We start from the raw sequence: 18,972 nt of genomic DNA on the forward strand, positions 1-18,972 counted from the left end.
AAAGCTTCAGGGATCTTGGAAGGGAGCTGAAGGAGAGGACATTTCAGATTCTTCCAGTCCCACAAGTGAAAACAGATAGACAGCCAAAGATACTGGCGGTAACCCTTTGGCTAGGTCAGTGGTGTAAGTGGAAGGGTTTGGCTTTGTTGAATACTGGGTCACCTTCTGAGGGAAGAGGAGAATGTACAGCTTGGACCACCTCCATCTGAGTAGGAGGGGAACAAATCTTCTGGGTAGCAGACTAGCTAGAGTAACCAGGAGGGCTCTAAACTAGCATCTAAAGGCTAAATTGCTAAGATGGTAAACCCAGTACACATTCTCAAACATAAAACCCAGACTCAAAGTAGCATGAATGTAAAGAAAAAAAAATGTATGTAAACAACGAATTCTTCAGTGGTCTAGATACCAAAGCTAGAAGCCTGGAATTAGAAATACTGATTTACCAGCAGAAATTTGACAGTTGATATTACTGAAACCGGCTGGATTGATTCACATGAGTGGAATGTTGAAATCACTGGGAGGGCTAGATTGGGCATAAGAAGGGCCTGTGTGTCACTCAACATCAAACATACTGTTACCAGCTTGAGAGTTACTGACAATTCAGAAGGACAGGGCCTGGATGCTTATTATAAGGTGATGAGTCACTCCTGTGCTAGGCTCCAGCCAATCCACAAGCCAGGAATTGGTCTGGTGAATCTCAGGGAAAGTATATAAGCCTCACAGCGGGAACAGCAGCTCAATCTGCTCAAGGTCACTCCAGGGCTTGGAACTCTTTCCTGCCTGACAGGGGCAACAGGCTCCCCAGGCAGCTAGGAAATGTAAACAATTGATAAGGGAAGCTAAAAGTATTAGTGAAAAGGCAAATGTGATCCTGGGATGTATAAGCAGGGAGGAACATTAGTAGGAGTAGGGAGTTGGTATTACTTCTGCATGTGACATTAGTGAGACCATTACTAGAGTTTTGTATCCAGTTCTGGTGTCCACACTTCAACAAGGATGTTGACAAAGGTGGAAAGAGTTCAGAAATGAGCTACAACAGTGGTTTTCAAACTTTTTTTCTGGCAACCCAGTTGAAGAAAATTGTTGATGCTCGCGACCCAACGGAGCTGGGGATGAGGGGCTTGGGCTGTGAGAGGGGGCTCTGGGCTGGGCTGGGGGGTTGGGTGCTGGAGGGGGTCAGGGCTCTGGTCTGGGGGTGCAGGCTCTGGGGTGGGGCTGGGTAAGAGGGGTGTGGGGTCCAGGAAGGGGCTCTGGGTTGGGGGGGGGCTCAGGGCTGGGGTAGGGGATTGGGACACAGGGTTGGGGCATAGGCTTACCTCGGGCGGCTCCTGGTCAGCAGCGCAGCAGGGGTGCTAAGGCAGGTTTCCTGTCTGTCCTGGCACCACGGACCATGCTGTGCCCCGGAAGAGGCCAGAAGTAGGTCTGGCTCCTAGGTGAAGATGCACAAGGAGCTCCGCATGGCTCTCGCCCGCAGGCACCATCCCCCTCAGCTCCCACTGGCCAGTTCCTGGCCAATGGGAGAGCGGAGCCAGTGCTTAGGGTGGGGGCATCGTGCACAGCCCTGTGGCCTCCCACGCCTCGGAGCCGGACCTGCTGCTAGCCACTTCAGGGGCACAGTGCGGTGTCAGAACAGGTAGGGGCTCGCCTGCTTTAGCCGGGCAGCACCACCAACGGGACATTTCACGCCCTGTCGGCGGTGCTGACCAGAGCTGCCACACCCGCAGTTTGAAAACCACTGAGCTACAACAGTGATTCAAGGTCTGGAAAACATTCCTTAAAATGAGAGACTAAATAAGCTCTATCTATTTATCTGAGAGAAGATGAAGAAGTGACTTGATCACAGTCTGCATGTACCTCCATGGGGAAGAGATATCAGATAGCCGGTGCTTCTTTCATCTAGCAGAGAAAAAGAAGCATAAAGAGAACCAATGGTTGGAAACTGAAGCTAGACAAATTCATACTAGAAATACAGCACAAGTTTTTAAACTCTGTATTTATTTTGGAAGTTTTAAGAGGTTTACAAATCCTTGCCATGTACATATCAAAGCAAATACAATATTCATTCCAACAGTGAGCTTTTGTTTACAGAAACAACATATACTAATTGGATCTCTCTTCAGCAGCATCTTGTGTTACAGAGCAAGTCCGAGCTGCTTTTAGTGATTTTATGAAATGGAATGAAATCTCAGATTACTCACATTTAACAAACTAGGCAAATCTATCAAATGTTAGTATTCAAAAAGCTAGCCAAGTGTGCTGCTTTGTTTGTTTGCAGGTGAATGTACTTGTCTGTGTATTGAATAAATTGTAACCAAATTTCTATGTATCTACTTGTCCTCTGTCTATTTTGCTGGTTATGTAGTTGGTGTGTTGATTTTTCCACAACCACCTCCATATTTTTGTGAACCATTCGTCTAGAGTTGGACTATTTATCTTTTTCCAATGGAGGCCATCAATAGCCTAGCAGGTACTAGCAGACATGAGATTAATTCTTCATCTCTCTTTGTGTGACCATTTCTGCCAGGAAGCTGCAGGTGAATTACTAAAGGATCATTTGGTAATAAATATCCAACAACTGTGATATTTGGTTACCAATTGCATCCAAGTGCTCCTTCATGACTGGACATGTCTGCCATATATGCATAAAATCTCCCCTCTCACCAGAATTTCTCCAACACTTATTCCCATTCAATCTACATGTATATACTTAACTGACTGTGTGTGGTGGCATTAAAACAGTATCGTAAAGGAATTTTCCTCTATTGTGCTATAGACAGAGGTTGCTGATCCTCTCTTCCAATCCAAACTCCATTCTTTTGGGGGGTAATTTCTCTATCCAGATCCTCTTTCCAGTGTGTCATATATGGCCTTGTTCTGTTTGTTTTTGTTAGGAACGCTGTCTGCAAACATTAGTTATAAATTAGTAAGATAGACAGATAGATTAGATAGGTATTGTATTGTTTCCTAATTGACAAGATGCCATCATTTCTGTTTAAGGCCTGGTTTATGCTACATGGTTAAGTCAACACAAGGCAGCTTACCTCAATGTAGCTGTGTGTGTTTACACTTAAATTTCGCTCCTGCCAACGTAACTGCCCATATGCTCACTTAATTACACCACCTCCTCGAGCGGCGTAGAGTCCGGGTCAATGGAGTTAGGTTGAAGCAGTGTCAGCGTAAACACTGCGTTACTTACATTGACTGTTAGCAGCCTCCAGGAGCTGTCCCACAATGCCCCACGCTGACCATTCTGGTCACGATTGTGAACTTTGCTGGCCAGTGGCCAGGGAACTGCCCTTCCCCGTTAAAGTGCTGTGAATTTTTGAATGGAGATCTCACCTAGCAATTCTATAGCACGCCTAGCAACTGCCCAGCTGACCATGCCAGCTACATGCCTGGAGTACACAGGAAGTTTTGGATCTCCTCGGTCTGTGGGGCCCAGTTCTGATCTAGCCATAAAAAGTTTGACATGCTCGAGTCAGGGAGGAGAAGGGTTACAAGAGGGACCAGCAGCAGTGCCACGTGAAAGCCAAGGAGCTACAGCAGGCGTACCAGAAGGCAAGGGAGGCTAACAATTGCTCTGGTGTGGCACCACAGACCTGCCACTTTTACAAAGAGCTGCGTGCCATCTTTGGGTGAGACCCCTACGATCACCACCAAGAGCCCTGTGGATACTTTGGAGGAGCCCTAGTCGGAGGCCCTCGCCATAAACAGCGAGGAGGAGGTGTTGGACGAGGAAGAGGAGAAGGAGTATGTGGGACAGGCATCGGGGTACCCAGTAGCACAGTGAACCAGCCCCACGTTGGGCATCTGATCTTCATCAAAGATTTAGATAATGGCATAGAGAGTACACTTATAAAGTTGTGGATGATACCAAGCTGGGAGCGGTTGCAAGTGCTATGGAGGATAGGATTAAAATTCAAAATGATCTGGACAAACTGGAGAAATGGTCTGAAGTAAATCAGATGAAATTCAATAAGGACAAATGGAAAGTACTCCACTTAGGAAGGAACAATCAGTTGCATACATACAAAATGGGAAATGACTGCCTAGGAAGGAGTACTGTGGAAAGGGATCTGGGGGTCATAGTGGATCACAAACTAAATATGAGTCAACAGTGTAACGCTGTTGCAAAAAAAGCAAACATCATGTGGGATATATTAGCAGGAGTGTTGTAAGCAAGACATGAGAAGTAATTCTTCCACTCTACTCCGTGCTGATTACGCCTCAACTGGAGTATTGTGTCCAGTTCTGGGCGCCACATTTCAGGAAAGATGTGGACAAATTGGAGAAAGTCCAGAGAAGAGCAACAAAAAATATTAAAGGTCTAGAAAACATGACCTTTGAGGGAAAATTGAAAAAATAGGGTTTGTTTAGTCTGGAGAAGAGAAGACTGAGAGGGGACATGATAACAGTTTTCAAGTACATAAAAGGTTGTTACAAGGAGGAGGGAGAAAAACTATTCTTAATCTCTGAGGATAGGACAAGAAGCAATGAGCTTAAATTGCAGCAAGGGTGGTTTAGGTTGGACATTAGGAAAAACTTCCTAACTGTCAGAGTGGTTAAGCACTGGAATAAATTGCCTAGGGAGGCTGTGGAATCTCCATCATTGGGGATTTTTAAGAGCAGGTTGGACAAACACCTGTCGGGGATGGTCTAGAGACAATACGTAATCCTGCCTTGAGTGCAGGGGACTGGACTAGACGAGCTCTCAAGGTCCCTTCCAGTTCTATGATAATAGGTTTTTGACTCCAGCACTGTCCAGCCAGTCCTTACAGTCCAGCACGGGTGAGCCTGATGCAGGGGAAGGAACCTCTGGTAAGTATGCAGTTTGCTTTGAAATTACAGGGATGGAACCCCCGAAGTAGCAGGACACATCTGTTGATTTACTTTTTTTTTTTTAAACTGATGCTAGAAGGGGTAGTGAAACAACCAATAGAGGTGGAGTTGCCATCTGCTTCTCATCCCATTCTAGAGTTAGGCAGAGGGGGGCCTCATGAAACACTGTTTATGTGCACCAGGATGTCCCGTGAATCCTCCATAGAGATCTTGAGGAAGCTTTTGTGCACGTAGCTTGCAATTCTCTGCCAAAAGTTTCTGGGGAGGGCTGCCTCCATCCGTCTCAAAATCTCTTTGTAGACAGTGCTATGTTAGTAGGGGAGCTTCTCCCACCAACGTAGCTACCGCCTCTCGGGAAGGTGGAGTCACCAAGTCTACGGGAGAGCTCTCCCTTGTTGGCTTAGAGCGTCTTGCTTAGAAGCACTACAGTGACACCGATGCATGTTTGTAATGTAGACCTGCCCGAATACCGCCTTAAATACGTGGTAAAATTCAGCGGGAAAGCTCTCCACTCCTGTGGTTTTGCCACTTTTCATATTTGCTATTGCCGCTAACATTTCTTCTTCGGTTACTTAGCTAACGTTTCTTTGTCAGTTCTGTTTATTGCTGGCAAGCTGCTACTTCAGGTATTTTTGAATAACTTCAAAGCTTGGAGCATCTGAAGTACAGATGTTTTTATAATAAGCAGCAAAAGTAGCACATCTTTCATTAGGGTGTGTAACTATCTTTGGTTGATTGTTTTTAATTGGTGGAATATTTACATTGCTCTTGAATCCCTTTAAACTTTTGAGCCACGAGTTTTTTCATAAAACATATGCTCTGAATATCTCAGGGCTTTTTCAGTGGCATCTGTCATCAACACATTCAGTTTTCCCCTACTATTAGTTAATTGTTGATATTCTTATTTTGAACCTGTGGTTTGATCAATGGGCTGTATCTTTTTTATCTCCTGTTCTAGTTATATTTTTCCTGCGCTTTTTCTTTTTTCAGCGGAGAGGCTCTGCTTATCAACTGATCCCTGAATGCTGCTTTACCTGCCTCCCAGAGAAGACCTCCTTTCCTATTGTCCACATCATTTATCTGAAAGTACTGAACGCGGTCCTCTGTAATCACTGCAACTGATCGTTGTCCTGGAGAAGCAAGCAGTTCATTTTCTACAAGTAAACTTTGGGACCCATCCCAACTATCAAACTTTACTTCCACTGGTGCATGATCTAACCCTGTAATGGTACCAATTTTTGCAGATCTTGTTGGCTTCATGAAGGATTTAGAGAGTAACTTTAAATGTATTCTAGTATATAACTGATAAGGGTGTGAATAAAGGTGTAATCCCCTTCCCTTAGGTAAAATTCTTTCCAACAGTCTGAGAGATTCAATTGCTGGCACATAAAAGTCAATATTACACCTGCTTCCCGTGATCCACCTTCCTTGGTTTTAGCTGATCTTTCCCAGTAAGAAATCTGTCTCTCCTCCAAGTATAATTTCCCCTTCTTCAAAGTGTTGTAGTGTTTTAAAGAAATCCTTAAAGAAGTTTTTTGCTGTTGATCAGCAGCATACACTGTGCCCACGGTTAGTAATACCCAAGTAATTGTGTCCTTCAGTAAGATGAACTGTCCCACCTTATTCTTCAATTGATTTTTAATCAGCAAAATTACATGTTTACCAAATATTATGCCCACTCCTTTCTTTTCTTTGGCTGATGCAAAAAAAAATGTCCACTGAGACCTTATGCCCATAATTTGCTCTTCCTGAAAGTGAGTTTCTTGAAGTAAATTAATCTGTGTGTGGTTTTTTTTTTTTTTTTAAAGTTCTGCCAGGCTTTTTTCCTTTAAATTACATTATTTAGCCCGTGGATATTCAAATATATTTAAGAGGAAGGGCCACTGAGAATAACTACTTAGCTTATTAAAAAATTTGAAATTATTGTGATATTTTTAGCTGTTTGATCCCTTGTGTGGCCAGTGACTCTCATTACTAATCATGTTGCATTCACAGTTGTGTGCCTCAACATGGCTTGGTTTCTGTTTGTAAACTTCCCTATCTGTTTCTTGCATTAATTCCCCATGTCTCTCCAGTCTTCAAATCCCTCCCCTCTCCTACAGCCCTCGGACTTTAAATCCCCAAATTAAAATACTAACGTAGCATATAAATCATTCCCCAAACAACTGTGCTTTGTTGAAATTTAAACTGCTGTACTGTCCCCAGCAAGTACAGTTTATCTTGGCATAATTTATGTGGTCAGGGATGTGAATAAACCATCCCTCTGAGTGACATATGTTACACTGACATGAGCGCTGGGTGGTCAGTACTATGTCCTGCCAGCATAGCTACCGTCGCTCTTGGAGGTGGTTTTATTATGCTGATGGGAGAGCTCTCTGCCGTTGGCATAAAGCATCTTCACGTGCTACAGCTATATTTTTAAATCGAGTTTGTAATCAATTATTGGCCCTAAACACAGTTTGTGCCCACACACAATATGGATGATAGTTAACTGCCTTAGCAACTAACTATATGCTCTCTTCACTGGGGACCTAGGTTGGTACATGCTTGCCTTCCTGTAACCAAGACATAAACACTTGTTTTGCTGCGTAGATGGGACTCTCTAACATTGAGTGAATAGCCCGTTGGGCTGGTTCTCCTTCTTCCCAGGTCTGTGTCTGGTAGAAAATCTCAGAATCTCCATCTGTTGCTGGTAACTCTGGTTTTGGCTACATTGGGAAAATTAGGGCCTTGTCTGCACAAGGACAAAAGGTGTAACTGTAACACATTAGCTAACGTGTTAACTAACATATGTTAAAACCCTCGCATAGACAAGGCAATTGTAGTTTTGACATGTGTTAGCTGGTAGAGGTAATTTACCTCTACCAACTAACACATGTTCAAATTACAACTGCCTTACCTATACAAGGATCTTAACATGTTTGTTAAAATGTGTTAGTTAACATGTTAAAACACACCTTCTTTCCTAATGCAGATGTGCCCTAGGTGTGTTTAAAAACCATTTTAACTCACACATTTTAATGGAGAGAGACAATCTGGTTGAGGTAATATCTTTTATTGGACCAACTTCTGTTGGTGAGAGAGACACGCCTTCAAGCTCCACAGAGTTCTGCTTCAGCTCGTCCAATTTTTATTGGTTGGTTCAAGAAATAAATAAATAAAGTAATAATCATAAAATAAAATAATAAAAGATATTACCTCATCAACCTTGTGTTTTAATTAACACACTGCTGAACACCACTTCACACCTAGTGTAGCCAAAGACATTCCTGTTTAACAATGTAATATCCAGTTTTGATTAATCTAAGGCAGGGGTTCTCAAACTTCATTGCACCGTGACCCTCTTCTGACAACAAAAATTACTTCACGACCCCAGAAGGGGGACCGAAGCCTGAGCCCACCCAAGCCCTACTGCCCCAGGTGTGTGGGGGAGGCAAAGCCTGAGCCCAACTGCTCTGGGCAGGGTGGGGGGGCCAAAGCTGAAGCTCCAGCCCAAGGCAGGGGGCCTGTAACCAGAGCCCTGTCACCCAGGGCTTGAGCTTTGGCCCTGGACCCCAGCAAGTCAAAGCCAGCCCTGGCAACCCCATTAAAACAGGGTCCTGACCCTCAGTTTGAAAACTGCTGATCAAGGGACTACAGCCAGGTTAAGCATTTTTAAATACATTTCTTCCTGTCTACTGTAGGTGCTAGGCTATGTTTAACAATGTGTTAATTAAAATGTTGTTTGCAGTTTTGTAGCCGAGTTGGTCCTAGGATATATGAACATGGGAGTTAACATGTCTCGTAACACACCTCATTTTTGCACTGTATACAACGATAGAATGTTAAGGTTATTACATAAGATAACAGTAGTCAGACATCAACACAGAAACTTCATCTTTGCGTAAACACAGACAGTTAAATATGTCAAATATGTCAGCTCATTGTTAAAATACTTCCTAACACACCCTGTCACAGGAAAGCATCAGGACTGAATTTCTGACTGGTTTTTCAACAATCTCTTAGTGCTGCTTTTTGCATTATTTTGTGAATAATCTAAAATTTTGAAAGAAATGGATCTTAGCAAGAGCTTTTCCACTCAAAAGAGTTATTGCCTAAGGAAATACTTCTTCAAACAACACACAGCCAACTTGTGGAACATGTTGCCAGGGGATGTTGTGAAGGTCAAAAGTACAACTGGGTTCAAAAAAGAATTACATAAATTCACGGAGGACAGGTCCATCAATGGCTATTAGCCAAGATGGTCAAAGATGTAACCCCATGCTCTGGGTGTCCCTAAGCCTCTGTCTGCCAGATGCTGGGACTGGACAACAGGGGATGAATCACTCAATAATTGCCCTTTCTGTTCATTCCCTCTCAAGCATGTTGCATTCGCTACTGTCAGAAGACAAGATACTGGGCTAGATGAACCCAGAATGGCCATTCTTATGATCTTATGACTATTTTCCTAATTGCAAACCACATGACAAATAATCTGTTGAAAGAGTTCCCAGCTACTGCTAAAAAGGATCTGAGCCTTGTCATCACCACATGATATCGCTATCTTAAAAGGCTATCTTTGTAAACTACTGTAACTCTTTTCAGCTAAACTGAGCTCCTTTTTGTAAATATTTGGAATAAATCGAATCAACTGTTGAAATGTCTGAAAGGAGCAAGAAGCAAGGAAAAATTTAGGAAAGAAACAAACAAAATTGAGAGATCACGTAACACTAAAATCAGATGTAAAATACATGCTAGCTACATTTCTAGTTATCAAAAAAGGACTGTTTTTCATTCTAGAAAAAGTATCTCCAAATAATAAAATTGGAGTAAAAATTACACATTAAAGATAGAGCAGCATTATCCATCCTCTGTTCACTGCTTCAAAATTTTAAAGGGGCAAGATTCCTCTTTTCACTAACAGAATGAGCTGAAGACGTTACTCCTCAGAAAATATAATTAAAAATGTGTTAAGCAAATGGCCAGAGAAAGGAATCTCCTCATGAACACATGGTAAACAAATACATCAAGAGACATCATAAGGATTGAGGAATTGGATTCTGTCGTGTGTGTAGGAGAATACTTCGTGAATATATGAACCTATTTATCCAAAAGTAAAACATAAATAAGAGACTCCATCAGCCTCTTATTCCAGTAAGAACCCAAATTAAATTTTCAGTTCTACATTAGCAAAATGATCTACAACAGAGAGAAAAACTATGGAAAAGCGGAATCTTAGATGAGGCCAAATAATGTGAACAATGGGAACAGCTATGGAGTAAATCAAAATCAACCTAAGGTACTTACTTGCCCTGTTATTTAACATGCTCCAAAGCTTTATAAAATATATGGTACACGCTTCGCTCGATTTTTTTCAGAAAATTTGGCAAGGCTGGGTTTTTATAGACAAATGGTGGGGGAATACTCCAAATATTGAGCAATTCCAGGAACAAATAGCCCAAGAAAAAGAAAATCTCACTGAAAGAACTATCGTCACAGAGCCATGAAGTGAATCCCTTTGGTTTGCCAATTCATTGCTACGAGGTTTGGATGCCATTTATAAACTTTATACAAAAGAAACAAACAACCAGGATTGGAAAGAATTAAACGACTACTCTTAATATATTCAGCATCAAAACTACATAGTAAAGAGGCTATGGACTAGATTCTCCTCTCACTTACAGTGGTGTAAATGAGTAGTAACTCCACTGAGGTCAAGCTGGAGTTACTTACATCAGCATAAAACTGATGTAAATGAAAGCCGATGCAGGCCCTAAGTAAATCGCTTGAAACCACTGAAACCTAAGAAAAGAAACAAGACAAAGGAACACACCAGTTAACTGTTTATTTTATTTTATAGTAATTCCTGGTACAATTGGGAAGAAAAATGTTCAAAAGAGGATCTGTAAGAATAGTGACAAATACAGCTATACCATTCTGTCAAACCTGGCCTCTGCTCAAGAATCAAGGAGCTGTAACTCACTCCCTGATGGATCCACCTCTCTCTTATAATGACTGGATCTTGGGGCAAGAGAGACTCTGTCCCTAATTTTCTTATTTACACCATCATATCTTTTAATTTAATTGGTTAAAACAAATGCACAGGAAAATTAATGCACTCACATTAAATTCATAAAGATTTTATCCTGTATATTTCAGGTACGTTTATGGTTGGTCTCTCTCTCATCTGTGTTAGGCCAAATTCATCCCTGGTGCAACTCCACTGACTACATCAAGCAATAATTTGGCCCCTTAGGTCAAACCATGATGTTTTCCCTCCTGAATTAACAAGTCATTTTTGTTATGCTGAACTGTGTTTATAATGATTTCTGAGAATCTGAGCCAGATCTATGTGAAACTATAAACATTTCCTAAAATGTCAAAATCAATTCAATAATCTGACAAATCCACCAGATAGGTGGGAGTGATGCAAACCATCAGGTGTCCTGTTTGTGAAAGTGTTCCACATATTCCAATAGAGGCACAAAAACCATTGGGTCAGCTGTCTGGTTTGTTTAATTCTCGGTCAAATTTTCAAACTATTTCATCGGAATGAGTTTTTTACCCACAATGTGATCTTTGCTCCCTAGATACACTATTCACATTGGATAGTGTTTGCAAAAGTGCCTAAGAGACTTTCAAAGGCATTCAGATGCCTAGAGATGCAGACAGGCATTTCTGAAAATCCCACAAGCACCTATCTCCCACTGATTTCAGTTGAAGGTCAATGGCACTTAGGCTCCGTAGTCACTCAGTTACTCTTGAAAATTTTGCCCATTATCTAGGTGTATTAAAATTCTATTTCAAATTCTGAACCAAAGAGTTAAAACCAGACTTCCATTTAGTTCCACCTAAATCAGGTTAAACCTGAGCTCACTTTTACAGAGGAAACCACCTGATCTGCAACCACCCACATTAACCTACCATTAAAGCACTCAGGTGAAGTACAAAGTTTACTACCAATGGCAAATCCCGCAGAATGGGACAGTTTTTTCTTTTCCAGTCACACCCCTGCAATCTCATTGAAGGCCAGACAGAATTTGGCTCAATATGCGCGAAGTATTTCTCACATCTGCTAGATAATTTACAACTCCCTGGAAGAGGAAAATAAAAGCATAAGATTAGAGAGAGACAATAAATGTTAGGGAGAAAGTTGCTGAACTTGGAAACATGGAAACATGCCCCCCTTTAGCTTCCCAAGTTCTTCCTGGAAAGCACCCAATTATTTCATAAATGACCCCAGTGTTTTGGGGCTTTTTGCCTCAGTAACCTTGTCTGGTTGGCCATTTCACATATTTATTATTCTTTTCATGAAATAATACTTCCTGACATCTGTTCTAAGTTTATTTCTCTTTAATTTCCATTTATATCACATTTTCCTATCCTCTGTACATGTTAAAATAAAACAATTACTACGCTTGACATGATGGAAGTTATTTAAGATTGTGAGCATTAACTGACCCATCTATTTTTTTTTTTAAATAAAACCTTGTTTAAAATGTATTAGGTCATTTTAATGAACTTTCATTAGCTCAGAGAATCAGCACTGAGTCCCTGGTTCAAATCCAGTGCATGTTGATTATGACCAAAGCCATCGCTAGTAGCTGGCCATCAGGAGGCCTGTGTGAGAAATGAGTTTGGTGGTCACAGGCCAGTGGCTCTCTGATAGGTGTCCAGTGCTGCCAGCTTCAATCACTGAAAACTCACAAGTCAGGCCCCAAACAATAAAGAGATTGTCTTAAAAATCATGAAAGAAAATATTAAAGTCTGTGTTCTTTTTATTTGCCTTCCGCTTTTTGAAGCTTCAGGGTGCACTCAGGACATCTTCTCCACAATCATGAGGGCAAGAAATTTACCAGATTAAAAAAAATTTTAAAAAATGAAAGCTGAGATTATCATGTAATCACTTGACTCCTGGAGCTGGGTCTTTAAGATCACCACCAAATGTTGTAAGACTTGCATTAAAACTATGAGTAGGCAACACCGGGAGTACCTGTCACAGCTAACATCCTCCACAAATAGCACTAACAGGCAACTTTGCTGGCCATTTCTGCAGAGGCCAAGGGCTGAATTAGCCTGGAGACAAGATAGACTCTTAGTGATAGAAAAGATCCCTCCAGAATGGGTATAGGCACATTATCCAGGATCCGTAAGAAAGCATGTCTTGCTGCTGATGCCCAAACTAGCATAACCTCCAGATTTGCTCTGTCATCTCCACCTTTTCTTGTGAGTTGCCAGAGTATTCAAGAGTTTTCAGGTCCCACCCACAAGTGGATCCCTCTCCTAGCTGCTGGTGAGACGTGAGGAAGCATATTGTTAAAACTCCTCTATCTGGCTTCTCAGAGTACCCTGGATGTCCTGCTTCCACTTCACTCTCCTTGTTTCCCTGCAGGCTGAGGACTGTGAGGAAGCAGTAAATAACACACTGCATTGGCAAGACAGAGTCAGATCAAGTGATGGTGGCAGAAGGAGACTCCGCCTTTGGGCAGTTGTGATTTCTCGGGAGGAGTCTTCTACCTAGGGCATGGAGGTTGCAAAATTGGGAATGAGTGGCGAAGTGTAGCTTCTGCTCAGACTCTCATTGGGGGAGGCACAGAGAAGTGGCAAAGGCCCAAGAAGTGGTAAGAAGGGACCTGAGAACTCAAGATGGAAAATGGATACAGGAGGATGTAAAGTCCTTACACAGGAGGGTGAGAAATCAGGAGAAGGGGCAGCTCTTGAGAGTAGTGTTGGAAGAGGAGGACAGAAGGGGGAGGTGGGCCCCAAAGTGGATAGTGTGGGTTAACCGGGGAGCTGCATTTATATTCTGATTGGGTGGGCAAGAAATCCTGTCCTTTCCCCATTCTGAGAAGGGAGAAGTTGAGTTTCTAAGTGCAATCAATCTGGCATCTTCACAAGCACTAAATTCACTTGCAGAGACAATGAAATGCACTTCAATTATGGCACTACCGTATTGTATGTTGTCATCACTATTTCTGTACTAGCACTTAATACAGTTTTAGCTCTGTTTCTTACAAAGTTAAAATAAATTGAAAGAATCAATGGACGCTTTACCCTTAATATGTATAAATTTTTTTGCCAGTGAGAAGAAGAAAAGCAAAATAGTCTCTATTGAGCAGTGCAATGGAATACAGGTGACCAGGCAGAGCTGCAAGAGAAGGAGGGGCTTCATTCACAAAGGGACATTTTCGGGACCTGACCACCCAGCACAATTCCCCATCCTGAGTTTAGGCACCCAGGATTGAGAGGGAAAAAAGAGGTGCCTAAGAAAGGGACGCAAAAAACCAACAGATGAGCAGGGAGCCCCGAAGCTAGCCAATAGGAAATGAGGAGGAGAGCATCAGATCTTAAGCCCCACCCCTCAAAGGCAGTTTGGCACTCAAGTCCAGGTTGGAGGGAGGTGCCTAGCTCCATTGGAGATTCACAGCCATGAACTCTCCTGGAGTTAGGTGCCTAAGCCAGGTCAGTCCTTTTTCAACAAAACCGTTGGCAGAGCCGGTGATGCAGATACCACCTTACAACTTTTAGCCCACCATTTAGAGCACTTGAATGGGTTGTAGGAGACCTGTTGCAGAGCAGTGATTTGAAGTTGGATCTCCTGCATCCCAGGAAAATATCCTAATTGCTGGGCTCTGGGCTAGTGTGGGGCAGATGTCACGCAATGTCTCCTGTTCAAGCTATTCCACTTTTTATAAATAATGAAATAGTTACTGGAACAGGGACTTGAGTCTCCCTCCTCCCAACGGGGTGCGCTAACCACCAGGCTACAAGGTCATTCTCACGCTCTCTCACTGCCCCAATGACAACTTAATTATTTAAACACACTGGGTGTTACTGAAATATACATTTTAGATAAATAACTGTATCTACATACAGACACACATGTACCTGTGTTTTGGAATTTCAGGGCTTCACATTCCATGCCTTCATCCTGGCCCCAAAGCTACGTACAGAGACAGAGCTTTAATTAGGATGAGTTAGTTTATCTGAGGTGAGGTTTATTTTTATTGCACTTAGTTTTGCCATCTTTTCCAACCCCATCCCGCCTTTTTCCACGGGTCACCATCATAGGACCTCGCCGATGTTCTTCAGCACAGTAGCAAAGAGTAAAGGCTGGGAAATCTCCATGCCAAATCTTTAGGAACAATGGATCTAGTCCACGTCTGTGGAGTTTGGATCATGGCAGCCCCATATCAGAAAAAGGGCTCTCATCCCATTTCTGGAAAGGAAAGGTTACCAAACTTTAAAGTGGGATGAATACTGCTGAATTAACTGAACAGCCTGTTGGTGGGCCAGCGAAAAGGGAGGAAGGGGGTTGGAACGATTAGGATTTGGTTAAACTAAGCACACTAAAAATAAACCTCTATTTAAATCATAGCAGTAGAAAAAACTCTGTGCCTGTATAGAGCCTCAGGGTCATGTGGTGCCAAACACACCAAATTCAAAGCAAGTACACACACATTGTTACAGTTTGGATACAAACAAAGGGACTTAACTTAAGGGCCAACTTCCATTGACTTCAGTGGGAACAGAACGGGCCCTATATTTACAGATCAATAAAAAATTAAATACAAGTGTTCCTTTGATCAATATGCTTCTGAGTAGACAGGGCACTATGGGTGTTAACAGTAATGAGAAAATTATTCCTATGTAGTGCATCTTGACAGCATTTGATTGTTTAATTTCTGTATACAATGGAAGCTACTGAAATGAATCATGGTTAAGTGACTGTGGGCGACATCCATCCCTGGTTTAAGCCTATGAAAGGACTCAGTACTCTGCAGGATCAGATTCTTTGTGGGCAAATACATGTTAGAAGCCATTTGGTGCGTGGTAAATCTGTTGCATTGCAAAGAGGTCTTTATCAGTGACTGGAGGATTATTTCCTGTTTGGATTTTTGTTACGATATTTATAGCCTGCTTGAGAGAGAGAGGGGGGGTCAATATGATGTGTACCAAGAGAGTTCTTCTCTGTGCTTTGGAATGGCTGATGGATTTGCTTCCCTTACAGAGTTACTGAATGCATCCGATGAAGTGAGCTGTAGCTCACAAAAGCTTATGCTCAAATAAATTTGTTAGTCTTTAAGGTGCCACAAGTACTCCTTTTCTTTTTGTGGATACAGACTAACACGGCTGCTACTCTGAAACCTTACAGAGTTTGATAACTGTTTTCAGTAATGTATGACATGTATGTGCTACTCAACTACTTAAATAGATTCTTTTATAAGTTTCAGGGTGTGATGGGAACAGGTGTACTAATCAGAGTCTATCCAGAGCTTCAGATCTCTGCATTTGACTGTCTACTAAACTTCATTAGCAGAAATTTCCTCATTCAGTTTCTCCTTTATGTTTTTCTCTACCGCTGGCAGTTAAACCTCTCGTCTCACCTATTCTTAGTTGGTTGACGTCGTATTACTTTTTATACCTAGTGCACAACCATAACAGACTTTGACTGAGACCACAGTTTGCCCCCTTAGGTTCCAATGAGAAAAGGGAAGAATTATCAGAGAACGTCTTTACTTTATAAGGAAAAATCGGAGCAGCCGTTAGATTGTCTGTCTGTGTTTTTCCCCTGCCACAGGGCCATCCAGTTTCCCATGGATACTGACTGCAGCCCAGCATTTATCTCAAGTCAGAGTAGTCAGAAGATGACTTGACAAATCATTAAGAGGCATGAAAAGGAAAGCCACGCTACTCTAACATGTAGGGCTTGATTATGCACAGCCTCACTCAGCTGTTATGCACTTAAGCAAGTAGCCCCATTAAATCCAATGGGATTTCTTGTATGAGTAAGTGCTCACAAGTGTCAGAGTGGCACAGCCGAGCTCACACTATTTTATTTTATGATCATTTGTCAGTAGAATATTGGTAACAATTTCATATATAAAAATAGAAATTATTAACAAGTACTAAGGCCAGCTATGTTCTGAGTCACAATCTCTTTCTTTATCTTAACAGTCAGGTGGTCTGTGTCAGTGCCTTTATGCTCTCTTCAATCTCTGACAGTTTCTTCAGCATTTGATTCACCTTGGCCTCATCAAATTCCAAACACAGAAATTCAGATGCCTAGAAAATAAAAGGGGAAAGATGATATTTAGTGAAGTAAGAAAATTGTTCTTGGTGAAGAAAAACTGTATAGGTCAGTCTGGTTGCTAGAGAGGACATTGAATTTCATTGTGGGAGATCCCCACAATACTTGACTTCACTGAACAGTTATGCCTACAGACAATTAAGCAGCAGCACTGATTCGCTCTGAAAGGCCGGGTCACATCATTCACAAATATAGCTATTCTCAAGTGGGGTATAAATCAGGATAAACAGAGTGGAAGGGATCTTGTCAGGGTCAGAGAGAATAAACAACACGAGAAAAAATAAAATGTTTCTAACCATGTGGAATTAGTTACTAAAAAAATCAGCAGGCAAAAGACCTCATGAGATTTCTCTCCCATCAGTCCTACTCATCAATATGTCTGAGTTGGATAAAGTTCCTTGTATAATTTGGAAGATAACGTTTAGATATAGCAAGTGTACCTGGCTGCATTGTAAATGCAAGTCCAGGTGAAGCTGCACCAACAGTCGGGAAACACTGGGAAATAACGACAAAAATGCTAGTGCAGACACAGCTACCCTCCCGTGTGACGGGGACGGCACATCAGACGCGAAGGTCAGAAATGAAACAAGAGTGAAAATAGAACTCACGGGGGTTGCACTTTTATATTACAAACCTCAGGTGTCTTGAAATGCTCAATTTTGAAAAACAAAGCAAACCTTGTATTCAAATACAATAATATCTTCTCAGACCATGAAGGGAGTGCTCTTTTTTGAGAAGACAGATTGGACTATTCAGCCTTCCAGGCAATCTGACTCACTGGATATCCACGAGTTCTTTGGATCAATATATGCACAGCACACAGGTTACTCAGAATGGGAGGGCAGCATCACCTCTCTCTCTCTCTCTCTCTCTCTCTCTCTCTTTTTTTTAAATCAGTTAGACTAAAACCTCTACCATTACTTCAAAATACATTTGTTTCAACATTTAGTATTTTTCAGACTTAATTCTCTGCACTTAACTGATTTAACAGATAAGATTAAATCACCAGAAAAATGCAACTTGAAAAATGTCTGAAGTTGATTACCTAAATTTCAGAAAGGCATTACATGAATTTAAAAAAACAAAGAACAGATTGTTTTTCATATGCACATGAAAGCAACTTCATTACTGGCTTTCTTTTTTTAATACAAGAATCTTTACTGGTTTTTCAAGAAGAAAAAACAAAAAAGGTAGAGACAACTGCAAGTAAAAGAAAATATATACACAAAGAAGTTGCATGTACAAATCAGGGACGTGGGCTCAATTGTACAATTTGCACGCACATTTATGGTAAATGCAATTGTGCACTTGAATTTTTGAAAATCAGCCCCTAAAATTTTAAAGTGTTACTTAACTCTACATTTATCACGTGTCTTCGAAACCAAAACAAACACTAGCAAAAACCATTAGCAGAGTTCTATTTTAGAGAATTTGACTAAGCCATGCTACAGTCCTGGGGTGAAATTCTGGCCCCCCTGAACTCAATGGCAAAACTCTCATTGACTTCAGTGGACCTGGGATTTCACTTTTTAAAGAACAGAACCACAGTTACGTAATTAGAGCTTCACTGATCACTACTGATATCAATAGGTGTCCACACAGATGCAAAAGGTCTGTCTGTCCAGATCCAACTGTGGATCAGGGCCTAGGCCTGTAACACATCTCACTCACATGGTCAGTGTGAGGAACTGAGCCCATGGTTCCTGTATCAAGGAGCTCAGTCTAAAAGGCAAACAAAGGAGGAGACCCACCGGATGCTGATAGCTTGGAATAATGGGGCAGTGATGGCTTTATCTTAACGTGGGCTAGCATGCCTATGCCTTCTGGAAGTGATGTGAAGGAGAAAGTATGCACAGTAAAGGGTCCTAGATTTTTTGTACATACTTTTATTACCGTATTGTAAACTGTTGGAGCTACCAAATGGATGCAATCTCCCCCTTGTAGTACGATAAAGGACCACACAGCATAGGTTGCATTACGTAGTCATAACAGTAATGCACTGAAAGGTGACATGCAAATAGGACAAAAGAAGTTGTGCCCTGTTGACTTTACTATGATATATA

The 18,972-nt window shown here is 41.7% G+C and overlaps 1 protein-coding gene across 6 annotated transcripts in view; it reads right to left on the reverse strand.

Moving 5' to 3' along the window:
- The window catches only part of COMMD1 (copper metabolism domain containing 1), a 149,222-nt gene that overhangs the window by 10,509 nt on the left and 119,741 nt on the right, over window positions 1-18,972 (reverse strand). For 3 of the 6 annotated variants that reach the window (XM_077814059.1, XM_077814062.1, XM_077814065.1), the window contains exons 3-5: window positions 16,846-16,884; window positions 14,707-14,761; window positions 10,647-11,912 (exon numbers count right to left, since the gene is read on the reverse strand). In XM_077814059.1, coding sequence (XP_077670185.1) covers window positions 11,734-11,912; window positions 14,707-14,761; window positions 16,846-16,884 — 273 coding nt within the window. In that variant the 3' untranslated portion in view covers window positions 10,647-11,733. Of the gene's footprint in view, window positions 1-10,646; window positions 11,913-14,706; window positions 14,762-16,624; window positions 16,885-18,972 lie in introns of those variants that run through there. The other 3 variants (XM_077814063.1, XM_077814061.1, XM_077814060.1) reach the window with 2 other exon arrangements.

This window comes from Eretmochelys imbricata, chromosome 3 (assembly GCF_965152235.1).
Source record: "Eretmochelys imbricata isolate rEreImb1 chromosome 3, rEreImb1.hap1, whole genome shotgun sequence".
NCBI lineage: Eukaryota > Metazoa > Chordata > Testudines > Cheloniidae > Eretmochelys > Eretmochelys imbricata.